Genomic DNA, 26,010 nt, shown 5'->3' on the forward strand with positions numbered 1-26,010 from the left:
CAAATAATAATATTTATTATTTTAATATAAATATATTATTATAATGATATAATATTATAGTATAATATATCATTTTATTATTATAATATAATACTAATATCTTATATTATTATGATAAAAAATATAATATAATGTAACAATATATTATTTTAATATATATTCATATTATATAATGTATTATAATATATATTTTATTTTATCATATATAATATAATATATTATATATATATTACATAATATTATATATTATAATATACAAAATATAATATAATATAATATAATATATTACATGATATTATTATATATAATCATATTTATATAATAAAAATATTATATAAAATATGGATAGATCTTAATAATTTATCCATGTTAACCGGTCCTCCGTTTGAAACCTCCCATGGCTAGTTGCAAAAACCCTAACGCTAACCTTTATCCCCTAGCCTTCATCCCTCCCTCCCTCCCTCGTGCGTCTCCTCTCCCCACTTTTTAATCCTCCCACGGCGGGTAGGCGAGTAGCAAAAACCCTAACCCTTAACGGTTCCTCCAACCCTTATCCCTCCCACCCTCCCTCGTGCGTTTCCTCTCCTAAATCCGCCATGGCTTCCTCGATCGCGTCACAGCTTCAGGCGATCAAATCCGTCCTGAAGGGAGCTCCAGATGCGATCAGAAGGCCTCGGACTCGCCCCTCCGTCATCTTTGATCCGAAGGAGGCCGCGGATATCGATCTCAGAACGATTCTTCCAATAGCCCTATCTGGCAAGTCCTTTCCCCGGCTTTCTTGATTCCAAGATCGAGCTAAGGTGTTTGATTTGATCCCTTTTTTCTTTCTTTGGTTGATTTTACCGTCTGTCATCGAGTTGCAGGGTTGGAGGTTCTTGTTGATCTTGATGGCCGCTTTAGAAAGTATGAAGGTACTCTTTTTAGCCAGACCAGTCTCGAGTTGGACAGGGAGAAGATGGTTCCCAAAGAAGAAGAAAAGATCAACAAGTCGATACATTCATACCTGCGGTTGCTTTCCGGGCACCTGCAACTCCCTGCCGCTCTCAAGACCCTGGAGTACCTTGTTCGAAGATACCAGTACATCCTTTTCTTGCCGCTGAATTTATCAGTTTACTTGCTGCTTCATTAATCTTCTCGAAGCTAACAATCTTTTGTCACTGGAATGGGCAGGGTTCATGTGTTCAACATGGATGAGTTGGTTCTTTGTGCATTACCTTACCACGACACTCATGCCTTTGTTCGGATCGTCCAACTGCTGGACTTAGGGTGAGCATGAGATATATATTTTTTTAAAAATTAATCTTATCTTTTTACTGACATGTAGTTCTCAATGAAATTTTCAACAAATTGGTGCAGAAATAATAAATGGGCATTTCTTGAGGGCATTAAAAACTCGGGTGCTCCTCCTCCTAGACAAGTCATCGTGCAACAGTGCATTCGTGATAAAGGGCTTTTGGAGATTTTGTGCAACTATGTATGTGATTTAATTGCTGCAAATCATTTGCTTTTGTGCGCTGTGGAATGTGTTAATGAGTGATTTTTCTTTTTGTTTTGTTTTCAAGGCATCGCCGACAAAAGACTTCCAGCATTCAAGACCAGTAGTTTGCTTTTGTACTGCAGTTATTGTGGAGGCCCTAGGTGTGATTCCTGAGCTTGACACAGATACTGTGCAGAGGGTTCTGGGATTTGTGTTCAATGGACTTAACCCTACTATGCGGGGAGGTCGTGATGACAAGGTGAATTTTGCAAGTTTATACAATACTTGTAATTCTTTTTGCCATTTCCCCATCATCAGAGCCTTATTTGTGACATATCATTACATGAAACTTTTCTTTCTGGGGAAACATTGGATGTCTTCCTTTTCATATTTGTGGTACTATGTGATAACATTTATATAGCTTCATTTATCTTCAAATATCTTTGGCAGAATGTAGCATGGATAGCCACCAGTTAAAGATTAAAAATAGAGACCCTTTACTTGCAAAATAAATCTTGATTCTCAGTCCATGAATGTGCCTGTGCTTGTCCTCCTCCTCCCAATGCATATTCAAAGGTTTTTTTTTTAGTAACACTGATTACTTTAATAAGTTCTCATTGTCTTTCTTTTCATATTCGTGGTACTATGTCCCATCCCAATTTTTCCATGAAATGGGATGCGCTGCCATCCTGCCCCATCTTAACACTTGGGAAAGAGGATGTCCCAAGGTGTCCCAATTGGGATACTGGGATGCTTGCGGGACGGTCATGTCTTGACACATGGGATGATATCCTGTCCTGGTGTCCGTGGGACGTCTTGTTGGGATCTGAATCATTGGGCTTAACATTTATATAGCTTCATTATCTTCAAATATCTTTGGCAGAATGTGGCATGGATAGACACCAATTAAAGATTAAAAATAAAGACCCTTTATTTACAAAATAAATCTTAGTTCTCATTCAATGAATATGCCTGTGCTCGTCCTCCTCTTCCTATTGTATATTCAGAGGATTTTTCTGATTGCTTTAATAAAGTTTGGATGTCTTTCTTATAGTAATAGACTTAACATTTATATAGCATCATTTATCTTCAAATATCTTTGGCAGAATGTTGCGTGGATAACCACCAGTTAAAGATTAAAAATATAGGCGCTTTGTTTACAAAATAAATCTTAGTTCTTATTCCATTAATATTCTTATGCTCGTCCTCCTCCTCCTCCTCCTAATGCATGTTCATAGGATTTTTAAGACCCTGATTACTTTAATAAAATTTGGATGTCTTCCTTTCCATATTTGTGATACTATCTGATAGACTTAACATTTATATAGATTCATTTATCTTCAAATTATCTTTGGCAGAATGTGGCATTGATAGCCACCAGTTAAAGATTAAAAGTAGAGACCCTTTATTTACAAAAATAAATCTTGGTTCTCATTCCATGAATATGCATATGCTTGTCCTCCTCCTCGTAATGCATATTCAGAGGACTTCTAAACTTTGATTACTTTAATAAAGTTCAAAGCAAGGTTCGCTATACCGGTACTGGATCTTGTACCGGTGAAATTCTGTTTAATGTCAGTACGCGGTTCGGTATGGTACGGTAATATTGGTACGTTCGGTATGACATACCGGTACGATACTATACGGACGGTATGGGGTGGTACCGCATTCCATAGTTCAAAGGTACATAATTGCATAACACACAACCTTTGTAAGGGTGGACAAAGCATCAGTCCATTCTCTCATGGGGAAAAATGAATTTCACCCCTAAGCATAATATCCACTCTGGGAACCTTAAACATAGAACTCTTATCGGGGCAATGTTTGTCTTCAAATCTAAGATCTTTTTTTTTTTTTTGTTTTTTGTTTTTTTGCTTTTTGGGTGGGCGGGCGAGTGGGGTGGAATTATCTGTCACTAGTGATACTGTGCTCGATGCAACGATCTGAATTATTTTAATTAAATTATTTCACCTTAGCTTATATCATTATCAATTCCAAGATGCTTTATGAACCTCAAAAATTATCGAGTACGATTAGCTTCAATGCAGTGCTATGGTGCATGCCTTTGTCTGTTCAATCAGCCCCTTTTAGATTGCTTAAGGGGCTTAAATTCAAATTCTATTTAGGTTACCTGATTTTTGGAATGGACTTTGAGAATAGGTTTTGTCTGTATGGTAGATTCACATGCATGGCAATGCATCATGGTGCTTATCGATTTATACTTGTGCATCCTGATTCCTGAAAGAAGATAAATTTTCATTTTCATTCCATTCACAGTATGCATTAAGTATTGATTTTTTTTCTGCATTATGCACTTTTAAATTTGAGCTTGATTGGTAAGCAAAATTATCTATAGGACTTTGCCCACTTGGTCACTTGAAGTAGGATCAAACACACAGGTTTGAGCAATCAAAAGTTGTCTTGGAAGCTTGTAGAAATTACCTCCAAATAAATGTTAGATATATTTGGTTATTGCATATCAAAAGATACATGATACAATAGATTTGAGGAAATTATATTGATTTTGATATATGGAGGAAACATTAGGAAGAACATGTAAGAACAGGAGCAAGGCTCTGAAGAAGGTTTAACATTCCTAACTACAAGTTTCTGACTATGTGGGGCGTCCAACATGATATTTACAAAGGACAAATGTTAGTGGCCACTTGAACCACAGGAGATAATTGACTCTAATGGAAAAACATATCCATGTCTCTTTTTTCCCTTTCCTTTTTTATTTCTGTAAGATCTTTGTTTTCCATTTCAAGTTTTTCCCTTTTTCTTTGTGCTTCAGCAGCCTACCAAGGGCTGGCTACACTGACTAGTTTCCCTGACCAATAGAAATGGGAAAAAAAGATATTATAGGGAGACTATAATATAGGATAAAATAATGTAGAAGTAGATAGAAGTACATTGTTAGACTTCCATCCTTTACTATTCCTCGGGATGTCCTGTTCCAAAGACTCCTGCAATCTTCTTTAAGGCAAATGGATTATGAATTATGATGGAGATAACAATGGCATGTCCATTATTAAATCAAGCCCCACAAACTAAAAATATCAAATCCTAGTATCCTAGTTTATAAAAATATTCAATCCTGATTTGGCTGGCAGCCGAGATGGGATCTCAATGAGTACATCATGGGGCAGTTTGGCTACAAGGTGATGCTCTCTGAGATGATCCATCTTTAGACTTGGAGGGGAAATTGTTTAGCTCGAAACAGAGACTAGGCAAGGAACAAAAGTGGAACAGTTTTTTTGGTGGGTTACATGTCTGGTGGGTAGGCTAGGAGATGCATGAGGCGAGAACTTTAACAGGAGGTGACATGTTAGAGTTTCTACTTTTGGAGGATTCTTGATGGGGAAATTGTTTAGCTGAAGAAAGAGACTAAGCAAAGAATAGAAGTGGAACAGTTTTTTGTGGGTTACAGTCTGATTGGTACGGAATGGTTTCCCCCTATGGGCGCAATCACCGGTGCCTTCACCACTTTGATTGTTATAGGGGCCTTCATCTTGGTAAGAGCAATTTCATTTGCAGGTTGTTGGGTGGTCTTTCTGGCTGCTAAATCAATGCTGGGGTGCTCTCATTCTTTCTCCATTATACTCTGGATCTACAATTCTGTATGTTGCTATTGCTGGAATGGTTAATTAGGCCTTTAGAAGTACTCATTTGGGGCCAGGAACATCTATTTCTCACATTGGTTGCAGTTTGAGAAGATGATGCCACCAGACATATGGGAGTTGAAAAGATTGGATGTTAAAAGAGTCAGGTTATTGTGTCTAGATAAAACAAAGACAGCGAGTCTGTTAAAACAAATGGCTTTATACTAAAGTTTCTGGTCTGTCATTATGTGGTGTAGATTTTTGCAAGATTATGCAACAGCACAATCCTTTCCATTTGTTGCATCACATTGGTGGTTAGTAGGCTTGATGTTCTAAAGATCGTACCTTTAGTTTATCTTCATTTTTAGAATTATTACATTACATATATTTCTAATTAAATTATGGATGTCCATGCTTTGATATGTGAAGCACTGTATAAGAGCACTATCAAATGCTATTAGCATATTACATCTTAAATTTTTGTTAATAGTTGTTTTCATAGTTATGATATTTCTTTTTCATGTGTTATCTGTTGTTGAACAGAATAAAAGTTTTAATTTATTACTATTGATTAGTCTCCAAAATATTATTGCAGGCTGGTGCATTGATGGTTGTTGGTTTACTAGCAACTAGAGCAACATTAGCACCTAAACTCAGCCAAAATTTGGTTTTGTTTATTGCACGAATGGCTCAGCATGATGCAAATCAATCAGTGGACTTACCATGGCTTCGTGTGATGATAATGGCTATAATTAGCCTTGTGCAGGTATGAAGTGGCGGGTTATGATCTGGAGCACACCATTCCGTATTTACTTGTAATTATTTATACAAAATTGTTAACTTTGGAAGGACAAAAAAGATGGAGGATGTAAAGGAGATTATCTAGATCTCACCCCTTTAATACCTCCACAGCTTTTGATCAAGTAATCTCTTTCATTTATCTGTTTTGCACAACTAGAAGTGCTCCAATGAGAGTTGTAGATGCAATTGGATGCTGGCATATCAGGAGGAAATAACTTTTACCCGGACATCCATATGACCAATGACTGTTAAAAGCCCTCTTCTCCTGCCCCTTTTTTCCCTGTGAATGATTTTTGTTTTCCTTTCAGGAAATTCTCAAGTTAAAATCACTGCCTTTATGCATTTGTCCACTTGATTTTGAATCTTTCATTGTAATACTTCAAATATGACATCAAATTGAACACTGAGCTGCTTCTATGAATTAGCATTAGCATTCTTATCTCGTTTTCTCCCATCCTTGGAAGTGTCCTAATTTCCTTTGTCCTTAATTAATTGATAATTTTTAACAAATAGTTCAGTCTCAATGAGCACATCAATGATGCTTGGTTCTCTATGATGTCCTGTGTTAGATAGATTGAGACATGTTTCAGCATGATAGCTTGTGTTTCTGGAGCTTCTGTACAATGCATGTTTATGTTTTGATATTGCAGAAATATTCTGACTCTTTGGTCATAATTGTGGGGTTGATGTGACCTGCTGATGTATAACAGTTATTTGCATCTGCATTTTTTTGGCTTTTTCGTAGTTAGAATTCTGTTATTTAATGGTCGGGGTTCAAGATTTTGCGTCTGTGAAACCAATGTTATTGCATGTTTTCCTGACATTTTTCCTGCCATGATAATTTCTGCAACTTAGTCCAATCCTTTGCTTACTATAATATAAATCTGATGGTAACTACCAACCATTTAGGTCAAAAATTAGGTTTTAGCATGTAGATCTAGTCAGCGATTCATGAATCTGATCAGCTGACCATTTCTGTATCATACAGCACCTGTGTTTCACCCTTCTTGAAAATGATCTAAGCATTCATTTCTAGTTTCTAACCATCAATACAAAGAAATATAATCTCCATCCAAAGGTGGGATGTTCAAATTCCATCCTTTGGTGTAATCATGAATTTAATTTTTCCTTTCCTTTTTGCTGGAGCATTTGATATGTCTTAGCCATTCTAAAATTGTATAATAATCATTTAATTTTATATGATAAGTATGAACAAGATCTCCCTCATAGTGACATTTCTTGCAAATGTTGCCCCCTTAAGTCACCCATTGAATATGTGATTACTAAAATATATTACATAATAGCAAATCACAGAGAGGTTTTTGCATATGCACCAGCGAATGCTGTCATATTTTAACAAAATCCTTGGGAAAAAACTGTTTGTAAACTTGCAATTTTATTATAACCATTACATAATTATTAACTTTTGTCCCAACTATTTGGAGTTGGTGTACTGCTGAATATTATAACTTACACCATGGTACATCTTGCTGAGAACTAGTAAAAAACTCATCCATAATTAGGATTATAAGAGATACTTAATGCTGATTCTTTATATTATGACATTTTGGTTAAAACCTTTGTTGATTTGTCTCTTTCGTCAATTATTGTCCATATATAAAAGCATGTATCACGTGTTCATAACTTTGTAGTCATCTCTTGAACTGATTTGACTTTTCAAATCCAGTCACAGTCTATGCAATTGTTTCCAAAGAAGACTTTGATGTTTCTGAAGGATATAAGGTATTTCTAACTTATCACTTTTTTTAAGGAGATATTTTGGTCAACTACTGAGTTTTTCCTTCTATTTTTTGGTACTGCACTTCTAATGACATTGTTTCGTCCTTTTTAAGGGATCTTCCTGGTGTACTTTCTGGATTGTCTAGTGAGTTCAATATTCAGGGGTTTTTGGGCTTGTATCTGGGATCACTGATTGAATACAGGTGCTCATTCCTTTGGGCTTATTTTTCCAGTTGTTGTTTCTACTACTGTGTGGAGATTGATTGCTTTTATTTTTGCAGTACATCAGATGACTCCTGCTGCATTACACTGATTAATATGCTAGAGGCTCTAGCTTTAAAGGATTTTGTAGGAAAGATCGTGTCTAAGGTGCTCTCATATTGTATGAAATTGTCACGGGGCTTGGAGAATTCAAGTTTATGTGAAGCAGGTATTGACGTTACAAATTTGTTATCAGGAATTTAGTTTTTGTTTGGGAATGAGGCATCTCTATCAGTCCACCTTTTTCCCTCAATTTTCAAAGCTGAAATTTTATGGTTACATATTAGCTTGTATGCCAATCTTTACCTGTATCTGAGATGAGCACAAGTGTTTGTTCCCTCTTCTTCTCTTTCCCTCCTTTTTATAGCTATCCTGAACTTCTATTGATTTTGTAACACTTTTGTTAGGTATCTGGGCAAAGAAAATTTTGGTTGTGGTTGGTAAGCACTACCCATGTGAACTTCGTGGAGCTATTCATAAATTTCTGGAGGTTTGTTATAGTGTTTTGGTTTTTCTTTTCTTATTGCTGTTGCATTTTTATTGCACTGTCTTCTTCTACCTTGCACGACATTAAGATTGTCTTTCTTGTGTACACCAGAGCTCCAAAATAAATGCATGTGATGAGCAGTCCATTTTGGAAACATTATCCCAGCTGTTTGATGGAAGTTTAGATATCCCAATGGAGATATCTGATCCTAAATTGTGGTTCTCTTTAGAACATCCAAAGGTATTGTTTCTTTTGAAATATCGCCTTTGGAAAGCTAATTCTTCAGCAAATTTATTAATGTTACGTGCCCTTCCAATTATTTGTTCTCATCAATATGGCCTAGGTGGCGGTTCGTCAAGCTACATTATCTAACATAGCTGCATCTGGTATGCTGAAAAGTATGGCAGCTAATCCACAGGTAGTTTCTTGTGATTGTTAGTGGATGAAACATTTGCTCTAGGAAGCAGTTTAGTTTGCAACTCTGAAAATTGGGAAGTGTGATATATATCATGGGAGCCATGGTCAGATCCAGCAACTGCTCTGAATTGCCACATGTAACCCAGATCTATGCCCCCTTGTGATATGTGTCACGTGGTTGGCAGTTCACTGGAAACTGTAACCGAACCATGTTCTTTGTGTGACTTAGATTTGTTTTGTTTGATCTGTTTATTTGCTCTTTTTCATATATCAACTCTTTGGGTTTCTTATGGGTTAATTGCTTTTCTCTTTAAAATTGATGGTTAACTGCTTCTTTCCTTTTAAAATGGTGCAGAAGGTTATAAATTTAACAAATGCAATAATACGTGGGCTTCATGATGATGATCTAAGGGTTGTTGAGGCGGCTTTGTCTGTAGATGGACTGGTTGGGTTAGTCGAGGCTCCTTGTCTTCTCAAAGCTTATCATCATGTTCTTTCCAGATGCACTGATATACTTTACAATAGTGAGTTCTGTTCATTTATGTCTACAATCTTTTTGCATTAATTATCAATTTTATATTTTTATATATCTTTTCTTTATCAGTCAAATTTGCATGATTTTAATAGCTGAGATCTTCTACCTGATGTGGCTCACCAACTTAAAAATTTTCCTTTGAAACCCTCACCTTGTCCCTAACTCTTCTAATCTTGTCAGCAAGAACCTCATATTGCTACTGTTTATTATCTCGATCAACATTGGCTTGATGACTATATCCATGCATATCCTAAGATGCAGACATCAAACTCACTTTCAGAAAAGAAAATATGACTATTTACTTTGTCAACCATAGTATTTTTGGTAAATATTTAATGTTATCTAAGTTAGACATTCTCTAGGTGCTAACTAATCTTAAAAGTTGTTATAATTCTGGCTCTGTTCTTCCATACCTAAGCCAGCTCTTGCTCTTGCTTTCATTTTCTTTAGGATATGACTTTTGATATTTGGTCTAGTGGTTGGTGATGAATGATAAAATCTATTCATAGTTTCTTGCTTGTGCTTTCTGTCCATTGCCTGGATTATATTATAACAAAAACTCAATGGTAGGCTGTTTTTGTTTGCATAGCTTGCGCCCTTATGGTAGTCTTTCTGGGACTTGTTTTGACTAAACATCCTTGCCAGTCATCTTATTGCTACTAAATTCTAGGTACTACTTATAACTGTATGCAGCAGTTCTGCTTGGAAGCCTCGTATATCTCTCTGTGGTCAATTTTGCATGGAAGATATATGTTATTTGAATGGGGCTCAATGGTTGGTTGATTGAAACTGCTATCTATAGTGCTGATAAAGTCAAATGATGTTTTGGACTGCACACTATTGGAACTACACTGTTGAACATTGTTACAATGGTTTTACATTCTTACAATCTTAAAAAGGTGAAGTGGCTATTTGTATGCTAGCACTTGATGGCACTTGATGCATACGATGCATGTAAGTGGAAGCATGGACAACTGTAGTCCATCAGATGTGATATTATTATTATTATTTTTTTTGCCTAACTGGCTAAACATATTCCTATTTCTGACTAGTGCACTTGTTGCTGTCCCTCAGAGAGTTAGGGGTGAATCAGTAAAAGCATATGCTTTTTAAAGTTCTTTATTATTATTATTATTATTATTTTTTTTTTTGGGGGGGGGATGTAATTAGGTCTAGAGAGTGGAGATTTGAGTAGTCCTTCAACAGGCTTACCGACAATGTTTATCAACCCATTATTCATGTAAAGGAATTGGCATTGTATATGGTAAATAAGTAGAGATGCGTATGGTATACTCATTTTATATCTTGCAAATACTTAGATGCAAATAATAAAAATTGGAAAGTTCTGACAATCTATTAGCATGAGTATGAAGCCTATGTATATATACACAATTCATGGAGGTTTAAAAGCACGAGGCACATTAAGGGAAGCATAAATAGCTATGATCTATTTGATAATATATTTTATCATTTTATGTATCTAGATAAATACAATCTCCACTTCTCTTTGGTGCATTTTCTTGTTCTTTCTAGCTGTTTTTTTCCTACCACAAAGCCAGTGCTGAACTAAGAGGACCACCTACTGTAAAGTTGGAAGGTACTTATAGGAGTGTGAAGAGTGAACATTCTAGGGGTGAGTGGAAATCAGTGGACAAGCTCTGCAAACAAAACATAAGAAAACAACATAATATCTGTTTGCATGCTATAATGAATATTAGCATAAGAAATTGCCGACATATGGTATAATGGAATAGCAATTAAATGTTGAAGGAAAAGCTATCAGAAATTTCCCATGGTTCAATATTCAATGCCTCTTGCTTGTCCACTAGAATATTGATCTCTTCCCTCTTTACTTTTGTCATTAATGTTGGCTATGCAGTAAGTAATGTAACCTTATTGATCTTAATACCTTTCTAAAAAAGTGTAGTATTTAACAATTGCTTAACAAGTCTGAGGCAAGTCGATACTAGGCTTGTTCAAATATGCAAAATAAAAAACAGTGGACATAGCAAGCGTCATGGAGTTGTATATGGTGTTTGGGTGATACAAGTTGGTATGACATCTATCAAGGGGCATTGAGGGGGCTGCCCGTATTGATCGCTGGCTGCTACCATACATATAGGCCGGGATGGTGCTGTTATGAATATATAGACTCATTGTAATGTATTCTCCCCACTTATCTAACTTTTTTTGAGAATTATATCTGGGACTGCATTTAAGAGTTTGTCTTGAAAATGGCTTCAATGTTTATAGGTCATGACTTGATCAAACATTGGTATGACATGTAGTTGTTGGTCTACACTGATTGTCATGAACTAAAATGTCTAAGGCGAGTAAGGAAAAATAGAATATTTTGAAAACATGATCTGTGCATCAAGAATTTGCCAAAATGAATAGATTTTCATTTAAAGGAAAAAAAAGATTTGTTTTGACATGAGGTCACCGGTCAGGATTTAATTTAACTACTAGAACTTTCGTCTACATGTATTTTGCGATGTGTAGAATGCAATAAATTTTGTGGATTTGTTGACTTGGATGACCGGCCATCCATTCTGAGTGTTTGACAAAGAGGGCGTAATTTGGTTATGCCTAGGAAAAATTAAGCCGCAACTTGTACCCGCGATACAATAAAAAATAATCTTGTTGGGCTTTGCAAATCAGAATTCCTTGTTTTGGACAGACTTCCTTGTAAAAGGAAGACTTCCATTCTAAGGGCAAATCCAACTAGAAATCCATATTTTTCGAGGATCCCTTACCATGAGGCCATGTTACAAAGTTATCTGTCATGAAGTAGTAACTATTCATGCTCTATACGTATTTTGAGTAGACCAGCTAATTATGCCAATGTGCTCTTTATTCATTGTATGAAAACTATGGAGCATTCTAACCTTAGTTTTTTTTTTTTAAATAAAATAATTTAAAAAAGGACTTTTTTTTAATGTCCCTTGGAAGCATGGATTTTTTAAATTGTATACTGTGTCTGTATCGGATATGTTTTGGATGGTGATACTTGTTGGATCCTTCTTGATGTTTCTGTTACTTGGGTGAAGTATCCTATTTTTCAAGTTAGGAAAAAAAAAAAAAGAACATCTGGATACGAACCTGAAACATTCAAGATACTTCCTTGGTAGTTTCAAATTGAGAGGGCAGGAGTTTGCTTTCTTTTTTTTAATGTCAACTTTTAATGTTGAATGGTCAATCTTGTCGTCTATGATAATTTCAAATCAGAAAGTACGGATTGGGATCTAAAGATTTGAATATGGCAGTCTGACGAGCTTATAAAAGCTGATGCAGTTATCAATGAGCTTTGCATTGCTTGGAAGGAGTTCTCATGCCATGTGCTACTTTCTTGTGATGTTCATTGTATATGCATCCATTTTCTTGTATTTCTCTCATTCATTTCCTTGTGTTTCTTTTTAGGTACATCTAAAACATCACGAGCTTGTAATATTGCTGTATCATGCCTTGAGCGTTTGGTTGTGGAGTTTCGATCACTTCACATAGATTGTTCAAAGGAAATTGCTACCACCCTATTCCCTTTACTTCTTGTTGTTCCAAAGGTCATATTTTCTTTCTATTTCAATTGTTATCTTCTTATACACCTTTCTTTTCATGATGCATGTCTAGTGTTGATTGCTAAATAGTTCTCGTTCGATACCTCACAGACATGGAGGGTGAATTTGAAGGCTCTGGAATTAGTTAAGCAAGTAGAATGGCCATTTTATATTGAAAGCTCAATTGCATATGATTCAACTTTCTTTGATCAAATGAAGGTAAAATACCTTGAGTTATGAACTTCAGACGATTACTGCCATAATTTGATTATTGTATGCATTTCTTTTTGATTATTGTAACTTGTAAGCTTTCTGATGGTAAGCTGTGTATCATACTTGAGCATTGACAATGTGTCAACTATGTCATGGCTCAAATCATAGAAGTAAGGGTTGGTAACCAATTGAAGATTGCCTCTTTCACTATCGTCTCTTCTTCACTTCCACTCTACTACTATCTATTTCCCAAACACTAATGCTTGAATTCATGCAAAAATATTGTTGTTAGTATGCTCTGAATTATTTCCATGGAACATTTCATGGAATATCTGTATTTTATATGCTTGTAGCATATGATTTATAAGAATTTGTGATATGTGAAAATCCCTAAAATTCTAGTTTCTTTGAAATTCGTTTTAGAAAGAATGCTAGTAAAAATATTTTGGGGTGTGCTTGGATCTCATCATTTGTCTATACGATAGTTAAAAGCACACTTAAATTTCTGTCCAGAAGCAATCCAGCATTTGGATTGTCGATTCTATCTGAGCCACCCATAGCTTTTTGATCATATTAAGTTGTTGACTATACAAATATTCTCTCACACATCTCTCTTGCCTACATCGCAATCCAATTTTGGGGTCAGGATGATGCATGACTGGATGAACTCTCTCTCCAAGTGTCTCGCCTTCATTGCAGTTCAAATTTTTCTCTGTTCTTATCCTGATTCTTTGTAATTTCTCTCTTTTCTTTATCTGAATTTCCAAACAAACTTCTCCCCTCCTTTCTCCTCCACGCAGTGCTGTATGCCCTGTGATATGAAGTCAGCACCCAACTTCATCACAAGAGAGTTTCTCCCTTTGACGCATAAGTGACTCGTTGTCCTGTTCATCTGTTGTTTTCTTATTCCATAAGGTAAATCACTGACCTTGCAAGAATCTATCATTCTTACATTGGAATTGGATGACAAAACTACATGCTAGTAAAGCAAAACTATTCCCCTTTTGTAAAGAGAATAAAACTGGAAAAACATTCCTAAACCATGATGTTTTTTCTCAAATATAGAGGAATGTTTATGTTAACTGTTAATATGTTCATACATACAACACACACACACACACACACACACACACACACACACATACATACATACATACATATGCATGCATGCGTGCATGCTTGCTTGCTTGAAACAGATGGTGCCTGACATCTTGGTCAAGGTGAGAGTCATGACATTCTTGTGGTTTATACATGTCTAGTTGTGTAATTGATCAAATTAGAACCGGTAAAATGTTGGAGGTTTCAACATGGACTTGTAAAAAAGTGCAGCAAAATGAAGTTTTATCAAGGCTCTATTTCTGCTCGCCCTCTCATAAATACAGAAAAAATTATATGGTCTAGCTGGAGGATTGGGGTAAATGTTTTAAATTGAGGATTTATGCAGTTGTTCATGATCTTCCAATGAAAAAGAACCCTAAAAATGATGTGCTTGGTGTCTCTTGCCCATGCATCAGGTGAACAAAATAATAAAACCTAGAGTTACCATGTTATAATATATTTAAGCCACAAGTTGAAAACCCAAACCATTGATGATGATCTAAAGATGTTAAAACATGTAAAAACAAAAATTCAGCTGATTTGGATGCTTTTAAATCATAAACCAAATCAAAATATTTAGGTGATGCCTTTAAAATTGTATATTTTGGGAGCACTTGATGCATAGTGATGAAGTTTGTCAGACTTTAGAGTTGATTAAAGGCGTCTTGGATGTTGTGATTGTGTTGTGTATTGTGTTTACGAATAGATGCACCTGTCAACTAGTTTTATCTTATGTTTTATTCTAATGCCGTGTGCTTTATTGATCATTATTAGTATAAGTTGTCATATTCTCTGCTATTGTAGGTTGTTTGATATCTTAAGTGAATCATCCCAAATAATGGAATAGAATGCTGATTTCAATTCTCATGCTCCATTCCTGTTCCATCATGGCTTCTATTACAATTCTTTATGATTTCTCTGAACCAAATTAGATGCGAGTAATGGTCATTCCTATTCCTTTGGGAGTAAGTGATATGTTTAGTATGAATTGCTTGGCAGCATGCATGGTATAAAATGGGAATGGAAGATATCTTTGTACGAATTAATTAGTGGTATTTATGGTATATTATAAATACAAATCATTCGGTTAAGAATTTTTTTTTTTTAAGATATGGTTACTGTTTCTGTTCCTTAGTCAAGGATATATTCATAATATTGATAAATTGATTCCCCTCTAGAATATAACTGGTTAAATTGAACTTTAGAGTGGAATCACTTCATTTCCTATGCATTCTTTCATTTCATGTCCAAACTATGAAATGGAAATGCCAATTCTGATTCCTTATTTTCCATTTGCCTCCATTCGGATACCCATTCCTACTCTTTTTTAACCCTGAGAATGAAACATATAAATTCAATATGGCATGTCGTTATATCTTAATATCGCCTGTGCATGTGTATTATATCTTTTTGTGTGTCTACACCCATTGTATATCATCTTGTTATGCATGTGTTTTCTTTTTGTCATACTTCTTAGCGTTGCATGTTCTAAACTCTGGGAAGCGTAAAACTGGTGCAGAATCTGGAATTTGCTCATGCCACTTCCATCAACATGAAAACTATTGGAGCTTTGGCGGAAATGTTTGCAACAAATCCTGAAGAGCATATGCAGTGGTTGGTTGAATGCAGCAACTGTGGTGCATTGTCAAAGAGTTTATTCTTTCTCATCATGTTACAGGCACTAAAGGTGCAAAATGAAGGTATGCATATTAATTATTAATGATTATTTTTTTTGTTGGAGTACTAGGTTTGTTGTACTGGTACCGGAGCCCGGACCATTTGGCCGGTGGTATGGTTTAGTATGCCCTTGTGCCGTTTCATACTGGGTATGAACTGGCATAAAGACGGTGGAGGCAGAATGTGAGAGGAAGAGAGATAGGGGGAGGGAAGGAGAGGGAGAGGGAGGGAGGGCCTTTGGGGGCTGCTAGAGGGTTGGCGAGGCCGCCTTGCCGCTACTGAGGCCGGAGGAGTGGCTCCACTCTTCTCCCCATCAAAATAGGGGATTCGGCCCCTATCTCGATTATATTTTTTGTGATTTATTAGGTGAAGTCAGCAACTGTTGCAAAAAAAAAAAAAAAAAAAAAAATCAAAATAGGGGCCAAAGCCCTTGTTTCGATTAGGAGAGGGTAGAGCCCTTTCTCCGGCCTTCACCGGTCTTGGTGGCGGCAAGATGGCCTTGCCAGCCCTCCCCCTCCCCCTCTCCCTCTCCTTCCCTCCATCCGCCCTCCTCCGGCTTCCATTGTGTGCATCGAGCACGGCTGCCTCCAGCGGCCTTTGGAGGCCCTCTCTCTTTCTCTCTCCCCTTCCCTCCTCCCCTCTCTCTTTCCTTCTCCCTCTCCCTCCTCACTGGTATCTCCTTTGTAACCACTGGAACCATCCTAGTCGGCTGTTGGTATGGTTCAGTGGGCAGTTCAGCGAACCATGGAGCACCTAAATCCAGCTATGATTTTCTCTCTCATTTGGAAGTAACTTTTATTTGTTGTTGTCTTGCCAATTCGTGCCGATTCACTTATCTACCATTGCTGCTAAGAACCTGATTCTGAAATTGGAATCAGCACATGCAGTTGCTTAATTTTAGTTGCCTAATTATTGGACTTGACAACTTTAACTAGTGTTCTATATCTCATGCTATTAGAATCTGGGAGCTTATTGAAGCTATATCAAGCTTGCTTTTCTGCACTCAAGAATGAGTGGCATGAGATGGAACCTCAAGGTGGTGTTAGTTTTGTTGATGAGGTATATCTCTGTAGTGTCAGACTTTTTACATTGTTTTTTAAATTTTGATGTTTATTCTTATTCTCTTGCACCTTATTTGCAGCTCAACTTGGACAAACTTGATAAACCTTGCATAGGATTCGTGGACCAGCTGCTTCATGCTGATGTTGACATTTTGAATCTCAAAATCCTAATTTGCATTTTTTGGAGCCTCCTGAAAAGATACGTGGAAATAATTAAACAGAATACCATGGTGTGTGGATTCTTAATACCATCTTTTTTCCCATAATTTCATTTTAGAGCAAGCCTTGGATGCTTGAAGTAAATGCTGCTACTTTAGGTTTTGGTGATTTGGTCTACTCGTTAATGAGCATCTACATTCTTTTATGTGCAGGCGGAAACTGATGAATGGCTATCTATACTAAATGAATTGTTTATCTTCTTTGTAACATCACCATCGAAGAACGTTTTTAAAAGGCATCTTCAATTTCTTGTGACTAGTTGCAGCAAAGCTCCTTGTTGGTTTCTTTCGAAATATTTTGCAGAAGAAGGTTTGTGATGATAAATAATCTTCCCTCTACCTAACACTTTTTCAATTATGTAATATCTTAAACTGGTATCTGCTGTAAAATATCTTTTCTCTGGATCTTGCAGCCTTCTTCTTTCTTTTCTCTACAATAACAACAATATATGTGCATCTTTCTGAATTGCTGCATACTAATTTTAAGTTTAGCTTATCCAAATTAATTTAAAGGGATTTTTGGATTTGAATCCAAATTAACTTTATAGAGCTTTCTGGTAGCTTGTTTTTCTTTTTATATTTCCCATAAAGTATACTTATATTTTTGATTTGGCTTGTGAGATCTGGAATGGCCTTTGAAATTGCCGTAAGATTGTGTGATATCATTGTAGATTCTTTATTTTGCTTCTGTGGAGGTGGGTTTGCGTGCTACTAGGTTGGATTTGTTCTGTCATACATGCTTGCAGTGGTTGAGGAATATAGATTGTTGAGGTATATGTATTTATACATTTGATAAGATGTACATATATATCTCAACTGTCCATATTTCTCGATCACCACAAGCATTTATGTTAGAACACATTGAGTCTAGTATCTCTACCCACTCCCTCGCTCTCTCCTTCCCCCTCCCCTCCTGCCACTGCAGAAAGTGTTGACAAAGTAATGTTTGTGCGTAAGCATGCTACTGGGTAGCCTAACAAGTGGGTACGGGGTGTAATTTCTCATGTGCACGTGTGTTTTCTACTCTTTTTTTTTTTTTTTTCTTTTCCCGCTTCTTTCCCTGTTTGGTGGGGTGTGTGTTTCTGCACATTGGTCTGTGAGGCTGAGTGGGAAGGTGCTCTCATGTGTGCGAGAGAGGAGAGAGGAGAGAGAGAGGAGAGTATTACAGTATTTCTCTACTTGATAGGTAGGAACTGTAAAATTAGGATCAACCATGTGCATGTGTGTGCACATGCATATCACGGTATTGGTTAACTTCGCACTTCATTTGTAGAAATTATGTGGAGCCTAGATGAATTGATGCTTATGTATATGTTGGATTTAGCAGTGTACTGAGTGCAGAACATGGAATGGATTTTGTTGTGTATACCTGGGTTTTGTTACTACAACTCCGAATCAATACGTAGTTTGTTTGAGACCAAATTTTGAAATTCAACCTGGATATCCAGACCTCTCTTATATTAGTATCTTGATGGGCTATTGCCATCAAAAAAAGAAGTTTCCAATGTCTCTGTGGCATATGGTATGATCTCGTTGTTATCTTTATGGTCTTCATGGGTCATTTCACTGTAGAAACCAAAAAGATATTGCAGATAGTGAGCATAGTTTAGGAACTAATTGCCATTATATTCTTGATTTCTGAGGGTTGCTTGTATTCAATGGCTTCAAATCTATGCTGGTCATTCAAGCAAGTTCTTATTCTTCGGACTTCTTTATAATCTAAAAACTCATTGTTACAAAATTTAAACCAGTTGATTCATGGATTATGCCAAATCTTATTTTTTTCTTATCCTGATTTCTTCAATATTTTATCACTGATTTTTGTTTCTGTGCATTCCTTTCCATATTTTGCCATAAACCAGTGATCAGAGATCAGTGCAATCATAATACTAATTTGGTGAATAATAATCATTATAAGAAAATTACTCGATAAGAATTTACATAAAGGAACAGGTGAGAGTTTATTGTATTGTACATGCCTGCACAGAACTTGTAACTGAGAGATCTTTTTTGGGGTTTTAACAGGCTATATGGTACTTGACATCAACTGTATCTCTTTTTTTGAGTATCCTTCTGCCTTGCAGGCGTTCCTGTTGAAATTCAAGTTGAAAGCCTTCTTTTGTTTTCTACTCTTTGTTCTATGAGTGAATTATCTGAAGACGGCATGGATGAAAACAGTCATTTGCAGCATCTACTTGGATTTCCTTCACTTCTCATTCCACTTTCAAATGAAAACAAGGTTTTGCTTTTGACTCTTGGACTCTCTTGTTTTTTTCAAGTTCTTAGGAGGAAAAAAGAAAATCTGGATTTAAAAAAAAAAAGATATAGATGTGAGTATGATCATCCTCACTCAGTTGCAACTTTTTGTTTCTTTTCCAACTGTAGAGTCAACACTGGCTTTTTGTGCAGGATGTAAGAACAGCTGCCGTGAATTGCGTTGAAGGACTCTACAAAATGTGGCGGCTTTTTGATGTTTCTCGGCTAAGAAATGGTTTTTAAATCTTTTCAGACTCATCTTTTTTACATCTTGACCTTAAATGATTCTTAGGAGTAACTGATTGTTGTAATTTGCTGTACTGGCAGGGAATGACACCATATTGTCTCGTTGTGTATCATCACCGACTTTTGGTGACTTTTTAGAGTCTATAGTGAGCCAAAAGAAGCTGATTTCCTCGGATGGGAATTTTCTTTCTTCATATTTGACATCAATGCTAAGCTTGTCTGATCATAACTTTTTAGTTCCTGACAGCATTCACAATAGGTTAACATCTTTTTCTCTTTCTTCTTCTCCCCCCAAATATTCTTGATGCATTGAAAATCATGGCATGCTGTGGCTTCACACTGTATATGTTATTTGCTAGTTTTTGTGGCTTTTATGATATCCATATCATATTCATCACTATTGGACAGTCTTCTGGAATTGTTCGTTGGGTTCTAAATGAACAATTCCTTTCTAGTATGAAGGTAATACTAGTGGAGTGGCATGCTGTGGTGCTACTTCCTTGCATGCATATCTACAATCAGATTTCTTGTGCTGGTGAGAAGGTGAGGGACTAGTGTTATGCATTACAAACTTATCATGATTAGTCTTGCTATTAGAAAGTAAAGGAGTAAAAAGAACAGTGTCATCAATGGTTTTTTTTTTTTTTTTTTTAGCTTTGGCCTTGACAGTACATGTATTGGTATTATATGCCTAACGTATGGTTTACCGAACTGCCCCGAACCGGTTTGGGTGTGCCAAACTGTATCGGCGGCTAATCGGTATGGTTCAGGCGTTCGATTTGGAATGCCAGTGAAAACGAAGTTAGGGAAAAGGAAAGAGAGAGAGAGAGAGAGAGGAGGGGAGGGAAGGAAAGGGAAAGGCCGGTGGTGGCCTGCCAAGGCCATCGGGTCTCTGCAATTCTCCACGAGATGCGAGAAGAGAGAGAGATAGAGAGAGAGGGGAAGGGAGAGAAGAGGAGGGAGGAGAAGGCGGCGGGGAGGCCACTGGGTGGCCTCCGCGGGGCGAAGCCCTTGTTTTGTTGTGTTTTTTAAAAAAACATGATACGTAGTGAAGCCGACCACGGGGCTAATACACAGTCGTGTTTTTTAAAAAATCTATTGTCGGTCTCACTGTATATTGTGTTTTTTAAAAAAACATGACGAGACAGGATGGAGGATCATGGAGCCCGGGAGGTTTCGGCAGCCCTCCAGTGGCCTTTGTGGCCCTCCGATGGCCACCGCTGGCGTCTCTGCCGGCCTCCCTCCCCCTTCTCTCTTTCTCTCTTTTTCTTTCCGGTTTATCCCTTGTTTCAGTGTCGATTCGGGCTCGATATAGTCTGGTACAGGGGCGTGCAGGGCGTGCTGACTCGTACTACTGGCCGGCTAGCATGAGGTCCAGTTCCGTGTCAGCGATCCTTGGCCTAGACACCACCACACTAACCAATTACACATGCATGCAGAGCTATAATGTCATCACTCCCAGGTTATTGTTAAGTAGATATGCTCCACTTATTAGTCTCAAATTGCATTGGTGGGCAAAGCAATTTGTGAACTTTGATATAAGACTTGTTAGAGTGAGGTCATCACTGTGAAATCTCAGAGTTAATGCGTACAACCTGACAGAGCTTAGTTATGAATGACTATACAAGCAACTTACATCATCAAAACATAATGATTCATACTCTTAACCTTCTTGTGGTCAAGTCACTAGGCATTCATGTAAACACGGCACAAAATCACACTACAAGTCAAAAGGATCACTGCTGCAACATTCATATTAATATATTTTATTAGCTTCATGTTTGACACAATAAAAGTCTTCCACACATTCTGCATGAACCTTCATCTCATTATTCTCTGTATTCAATATTTTTTCCTTTTTGTTTTTTTGGCCAATCTGGAACCTTTCTGTAAAATTGACACTCCTTAATGAATCAGGACATTGTTGATGATTAACTGATTGCTAATGTAATTTAATGAAAAGGATGGACTTCTCCATCCATGCTGGTGCATAGATTTTAGAAATCTGACCATACTTGAAAAGATTATTCAATTTATCATTTGCTGTCTGACCTTAAGACTGGACTTCTCCATCCATGCTGATGCATAGATTTTGGAAATCTGACTATTCTTGAAAAAAGATATTCATATTATCGTTGGCTGTCTGACCTTTTATCATCATGATATACAATTTATCTATGTTCATTTTTCAGGTTTGATCAGCCTACAAAGGATGCCATATTGCTTTTTATTTTGAGTTCTACACTGAGATTTTCCTCTTACGGAAAGGTCTGTTTTAGTTTGGTTAACTGAATGAGTTTTTATTTGTTGGTCATGCAAGAATTTCTAATGTTTTATATAAAATTAATTGTGCATTGCTTGCATGTAACTGTAACTACTTTCTTATTGTTTAGCTATATATAAAATTGTCCATATCAAATGTTGATGAATTTTATACCTTTTTCCAGCTAGTGGTATTATCATTGCTCAAAGGATGGGAAATATAATATTACATGTAGGAGGAGTCAAATCATTACTTTTCGAACTTCTGGAAAGACGCAATAAATACCACTTTGGGCTTGACAAAGTGCAGCAAAAACTGTCAAAGACTGAAATAGAGACCTTATGCTTGCTTTTGGAGGTAATTTTAGTAGTATTACCTAAACTATCATTTCACACTGTATTGTACCGTGGCTCTTCCTTTAACATGCCTCACCTGTTAACTGTTAGGATGCTTTAAGTTAAGCTTCTACCCTTTAATGCTTCTGTAGGTTTGTGTTCCAGTATCAAGCTCTGCACATATTGATGCTGACATGGTAGATTGTTTAATTAAAGCTTTAAGAGTAAGTTGACGGGCCATTGTTATTATTTGATTTTGTGATTTCATGCTTTGATGACAGCTTCATCATATAGGTCGATATTCTAGTTGGTCTATCTTTTATTCGTATCTCCTTGAATGTTGCGACTTTCAGGTGGATGCTTTGTCTCCAGATGATGCTGCTGTTGTACGACCTTGTGTTACTGTTTTGCAATCTCTGACACCTGCCATGTATGGCAGTTTGAAGACTGAGATACAGGTATATCTTGAAGCATTTTAGTCCATCTTGTCAGACCTGTAGTTTGAGCTAATAAGCTGAGGCCAGTAAGACCCATAGCATTCATTTTTCTTATGCAGTTGTTTGTAACTTTGTATGCGCTGGTCTTTTTTTTTCTCCCTATGGGATTTGGGCCGGCCCACTCCAGAAGTATTCTGGATTTGTGTAAATATAGCTAAGCTAAGCTTGATTTGGATGGTTGTATTAGCCCGAACCCACGATTTCTATAGGATTTTGGGCCCAGCCATCCAAACAGGCCCTTAATTGCTGTGACATGTTCTAGATTGGGAACTGACATTTACGTAATTTTTCAGGATCAGCTTTTTGGGAACCTTGTTTTTCTATTCCGGAATGATAATGGAGACATACGAAATGCAGCTAGAGAAGCTCTGCTGAGAATAAATGTGTGTACTTTCTATAAGAAACTTATCTGTTTGCTGAGATTTTATGTAGTCAAGTTTCTTCTGCTTTTGGTATATCATATTGTAACCTTCTATTATTTCAACTTTAATAAGACTGATTTTGGTTCTTTTGTTAAATGCATGCCATCATGAGTTAGCAAACCTAGTTTACTTGGAAATGCTTCTCTGTTGGTTTTCTAGTTTGATATGTCTACTATTCATTTCATGAAATTTGAGTAGCCTAGATTCTAGTTGAAGTATTTAATGTTAGAACTAAAGTCTGCATAATATAACTGTAGTACGGAGTCCTATATTTTGTCCTTTTTAATACACAATGATCGTACATGTTCCTGAAGACTTTTTGCTTGGTTGGACTTCATTATAGTTCTGGGAAAAGAATCTGGGAAACTTCACTGCTGCTGACAGAAACCTTCAGGAACATGAGTATCTTGTGTAAATTCTTTATACACATTTGTTGAGGGCGGGGAAATTTGGGCTCTGGACATCCGTCAGTTTCTTGAGTCATAGCATGATAGGTGATTAAACTAACATGTGAGCAAGGATTTTTTTTTTTTTTTTTGTAAACTTCTGCTTCATGTAGTGTATAATCCTTGTTTAATGTTTTGATATGCTGCTAACCCTCGGTTTGGTCCTACTTCTGATTTTACATTAATCAGCATAATTAACTGAACAGAAAAATAAATGTTGCAATGACTAAGTGTCCAAAAGAAAATCTTGTATCATATTGCATGGTACATGCATACACCTGTTATAGTTCTTCAGCAACTTGCTTATATTTTCCTAATATAGGTTCATATGTATTTGGACCATGGTTTGCCATACCGTGCCGAACCGGCCGGTACACCCCATCTCGTATCGGACCGGTGGGGAACCGGCACGATTCGGCCGGTAAAATCGGTACACCGGTGGTACCGACGAATAAAGAACAAAAAGTGAGAAAGAGAGAGAGAGAGGGGAGGGAAGAGAGGGAGGTGGGAGCCGCCGGAGGCCGGCGGTGGCCGGCTGCGGCCGTTGGAGGGCTTTCGAGCCCCGTATCGCCCGATAGGACTTTCAAGATAGCAAAAAAGAGAGAGAGCGCTCAGAGGGGGGGTGGAGAACCTACCGGACAGACGGTGCCTCCGTTGCGAGGCTCCCGGTGGCCGGCGAGCTGACGCCGACGGCCTGAGGGCGGTCGAGCGGGCGGAGCCCCTCCGTGGCTCCGCCCGTCTGTTTCGATTTTTTTTTTTTGTTTTAAACTTATGAAGTTGGCAACTGGATTGCCGACTTAAGAATTTTTAAAAAAAAAAACAAAAATCGTGAAGCCGGCAAATCGTTTGCCGACTTCACTTAAAACCACGTTTTTAAAAAAAATTGCGAAACAGGGGCATCGCGATGCCCCTGTTTCACGCCTGTGGCACCGCGCGCATGGACAGCGCCCTCCGACGGCCACGGCGGCCAGTCGGAGGCCGTCTGGCGGCCCCGCCGGCTCCTTCCCCTCTTTTTTTTTTCTTTCTCTTTCTCTCTCTCTATTTCTCTCAATTTCTCACTTTCTTCTTCCGGTTCGGGTCGTCGATTCGGTACGGTATGAAACCATACCGAACCGTACCGTTGGCCGGCCGAAACGGCCGGCGGTACCGGTTCAGCAAACTTTGATTTGGACCTATGGTGTCTGAGGTCTTTAAGATCTTTCTGTAGGTTGTTCCATGCTCCATTAGTTGCTCTATCTGTTACACACACATATTTCAGTTTGTTATAATTGTTTTAGCCCATTGGTTTAAAAATATAATGGAATAATTATTGAAGTAGTATAGTCTTTTTGCATATAACATGAAAAAGAACTTTCATTCAGTGGGACTGAAACTTCTGATGAAGTAGCTAGTACGTATGAAAAGTATACATGATGAATTGTGAATTAACAGATGGTTCTGTGCCTCTCTCTCTCTCTCCCTCCCTCCCTCCCCTAGAAATGAGGCATGGCATGTTCCCTCACAGCTAAAGAGGTGCACATACTTGTAGTAGTTTCATACATTATAGTTGTTACAGAAGAGTTAAGAAGTTTTCTTAGCATTATTCAGTTGGACTCATTTGCTTGTTCTTTGTGTTAATTGATGTCACTTTATCTGTTTTACTTGACTAATATGAAGCAACGGTAATACTTAACAACATACCGGATTCACTTCCAAGCATTATGCTCCTTGTTTGTGATCCACTGCTACCCTTCTCTGAAGTGCTGGTTATGCTGTATGATATAAATGATGGCTATGCTTTTTGTTTGGCAGATCAACTGCTCAACCATAGTCAGGTTTCTAGAATTGATTCTTTCGCAAGATCATGAGCTTGGCTCCTCAAAAAGAGTGAAGAGAAAGAAAAATCTGATTCATTTCAGTTTTGGTATCTCTCAAGATACGTTTAGTAAAGAAGAACCAACACTGTCCATTCTTGTCTCTTTTCTTGATATTTTGTTGCTCAAGAAGAATATAAAGAAAAGGTTTATGTCAACCATACCTGTCAATCCACCTCCCCTTTCTTTTTTCAGGCTTACTGTCATATCTGACTGGTTGCTTGTGTGCTTGCAGGGAATCCTTGGTGCAACTACTTTTCCAGGCTCTAGAAAAACTTTTTTCTAATGATTGGCTTCTTGGTCTGATTGGTCAAGGTGAAAAGGGAAGTGGAGCCTTATCAGAAGTTCCTGAGTCCCTTATTAGTGCTGTCTATCAAGCTCAACAAATAACATTATTAGTTCTTAAGGATATTACTGATTCACTTATACTGGATCATCCAATAAAAGTAATTATTATTTTCTTGTAGTGATGATTGTAGTTTAGCATGTTCTTTCTTATCATCTGCTTCTTCCTTATCAGAAACATTTAAGATTTTATATTATTTAATATT

At 37.2% G+C, this 26,010-nt stretch overlaps 1 protein-coding gene across 1 annotated transcript in view; it reads left to right on the forward strand.

The window, feature by feature from the left end:
- The first annotated feature begins 473 nt into the window (after positions 1 to 473).
- Positions 474 to 26,010, forward strand: part of LOC105043717 (uncharacterized protein At3g06530) — a 36,028-nt gene continuing 10,491 nt past the window's right edge. Inside the window, 30 exon segments of the mRNA XM_010921380.4 lie at positions 474 to 756; positions 864 to 1,077; positions 1,171 to 1,266; positions 1,357 to 1,474; positions 1,563 to 1,736; positions 5,675 to 5,845; positions 7,568 to 7,623; positions 7,734 to 7,823; positions 7,902 to 8,050; positions 8,289 to 8,371; positions 8,480 to 8,608; positions 8,712 to 8,786; positions 9,141 to 9,309; positions 12,741 to 12,880; positions 12,986 to 13,093; positions 15,705 to 15,885; positions 16,821 to 16,921; positions 17,004 to 17,153; positions 17,295 to 17,451; positions 19,226 to 19,380; positions 19,551 to 19,632; positions 19,725 to 19,902; positions 21,836 to 21,911; positions 22,091 to 22,115; positions 22,118 to 22,263; positions 22,394 to 22,465; positions 22,595 to 22,699; positions 23,032 to 23,121; positions 25,398 to 25,606; positions 25,695 to 25,905. Coding sequence (XP_010919682.2) covers positions 597 to 756; positions 864 to 1,077; positions 1,171 to 1,266; positions 1,357 to 1,474; positions 1,563 to 1,736; positions 5,675 to 5,845; positions 7,568 to 7,623; positions 7,734 to 7,823; positions 7,902 to 8,050; positions 8,289 to 8,371; positions 8,480 to 8,608; positions 8,712 to 8,786; positions 9,141 to 9,309; positions 12,741 to 12,880; positions 12,986 to 13,093; positions 15,705 to 15,885; positions 16,821 to 16,921; positions 17,004 to 17,153; positions 17,295 to 17,451; positions 19,226 to 19,380; positions 19,551 to 19,632; positions 19,725 to 19,902; positions 21,836 to 21,911; positions 22,091 to 22,115; positions 22,118 to 22,263; positions 22,394 to 22,465; positions 22,595 to 22,699; positions 23,032 to 23,121; positions 25,398 to 25,606; positions 25,695 to 25,905 — 3,870 coding nt within the window. The 5' untranslated portion in view covers positions 474 to 596.

This window comes from Elaeis guineensis, chromosome 4 (genome assembly GCF_000442705.2).
Source record: "Elaeis guineensis isolate ETL-2024a chromosome 4, EG11, whole genome shotgun sequence".
Classification (NCBI taxonomy): Eukaryota; Viridiplantae; Streptophyta; class Magnoliopsida; order Arecales; family Arecaceae; genus Elaeis; species Elaeis guineensis.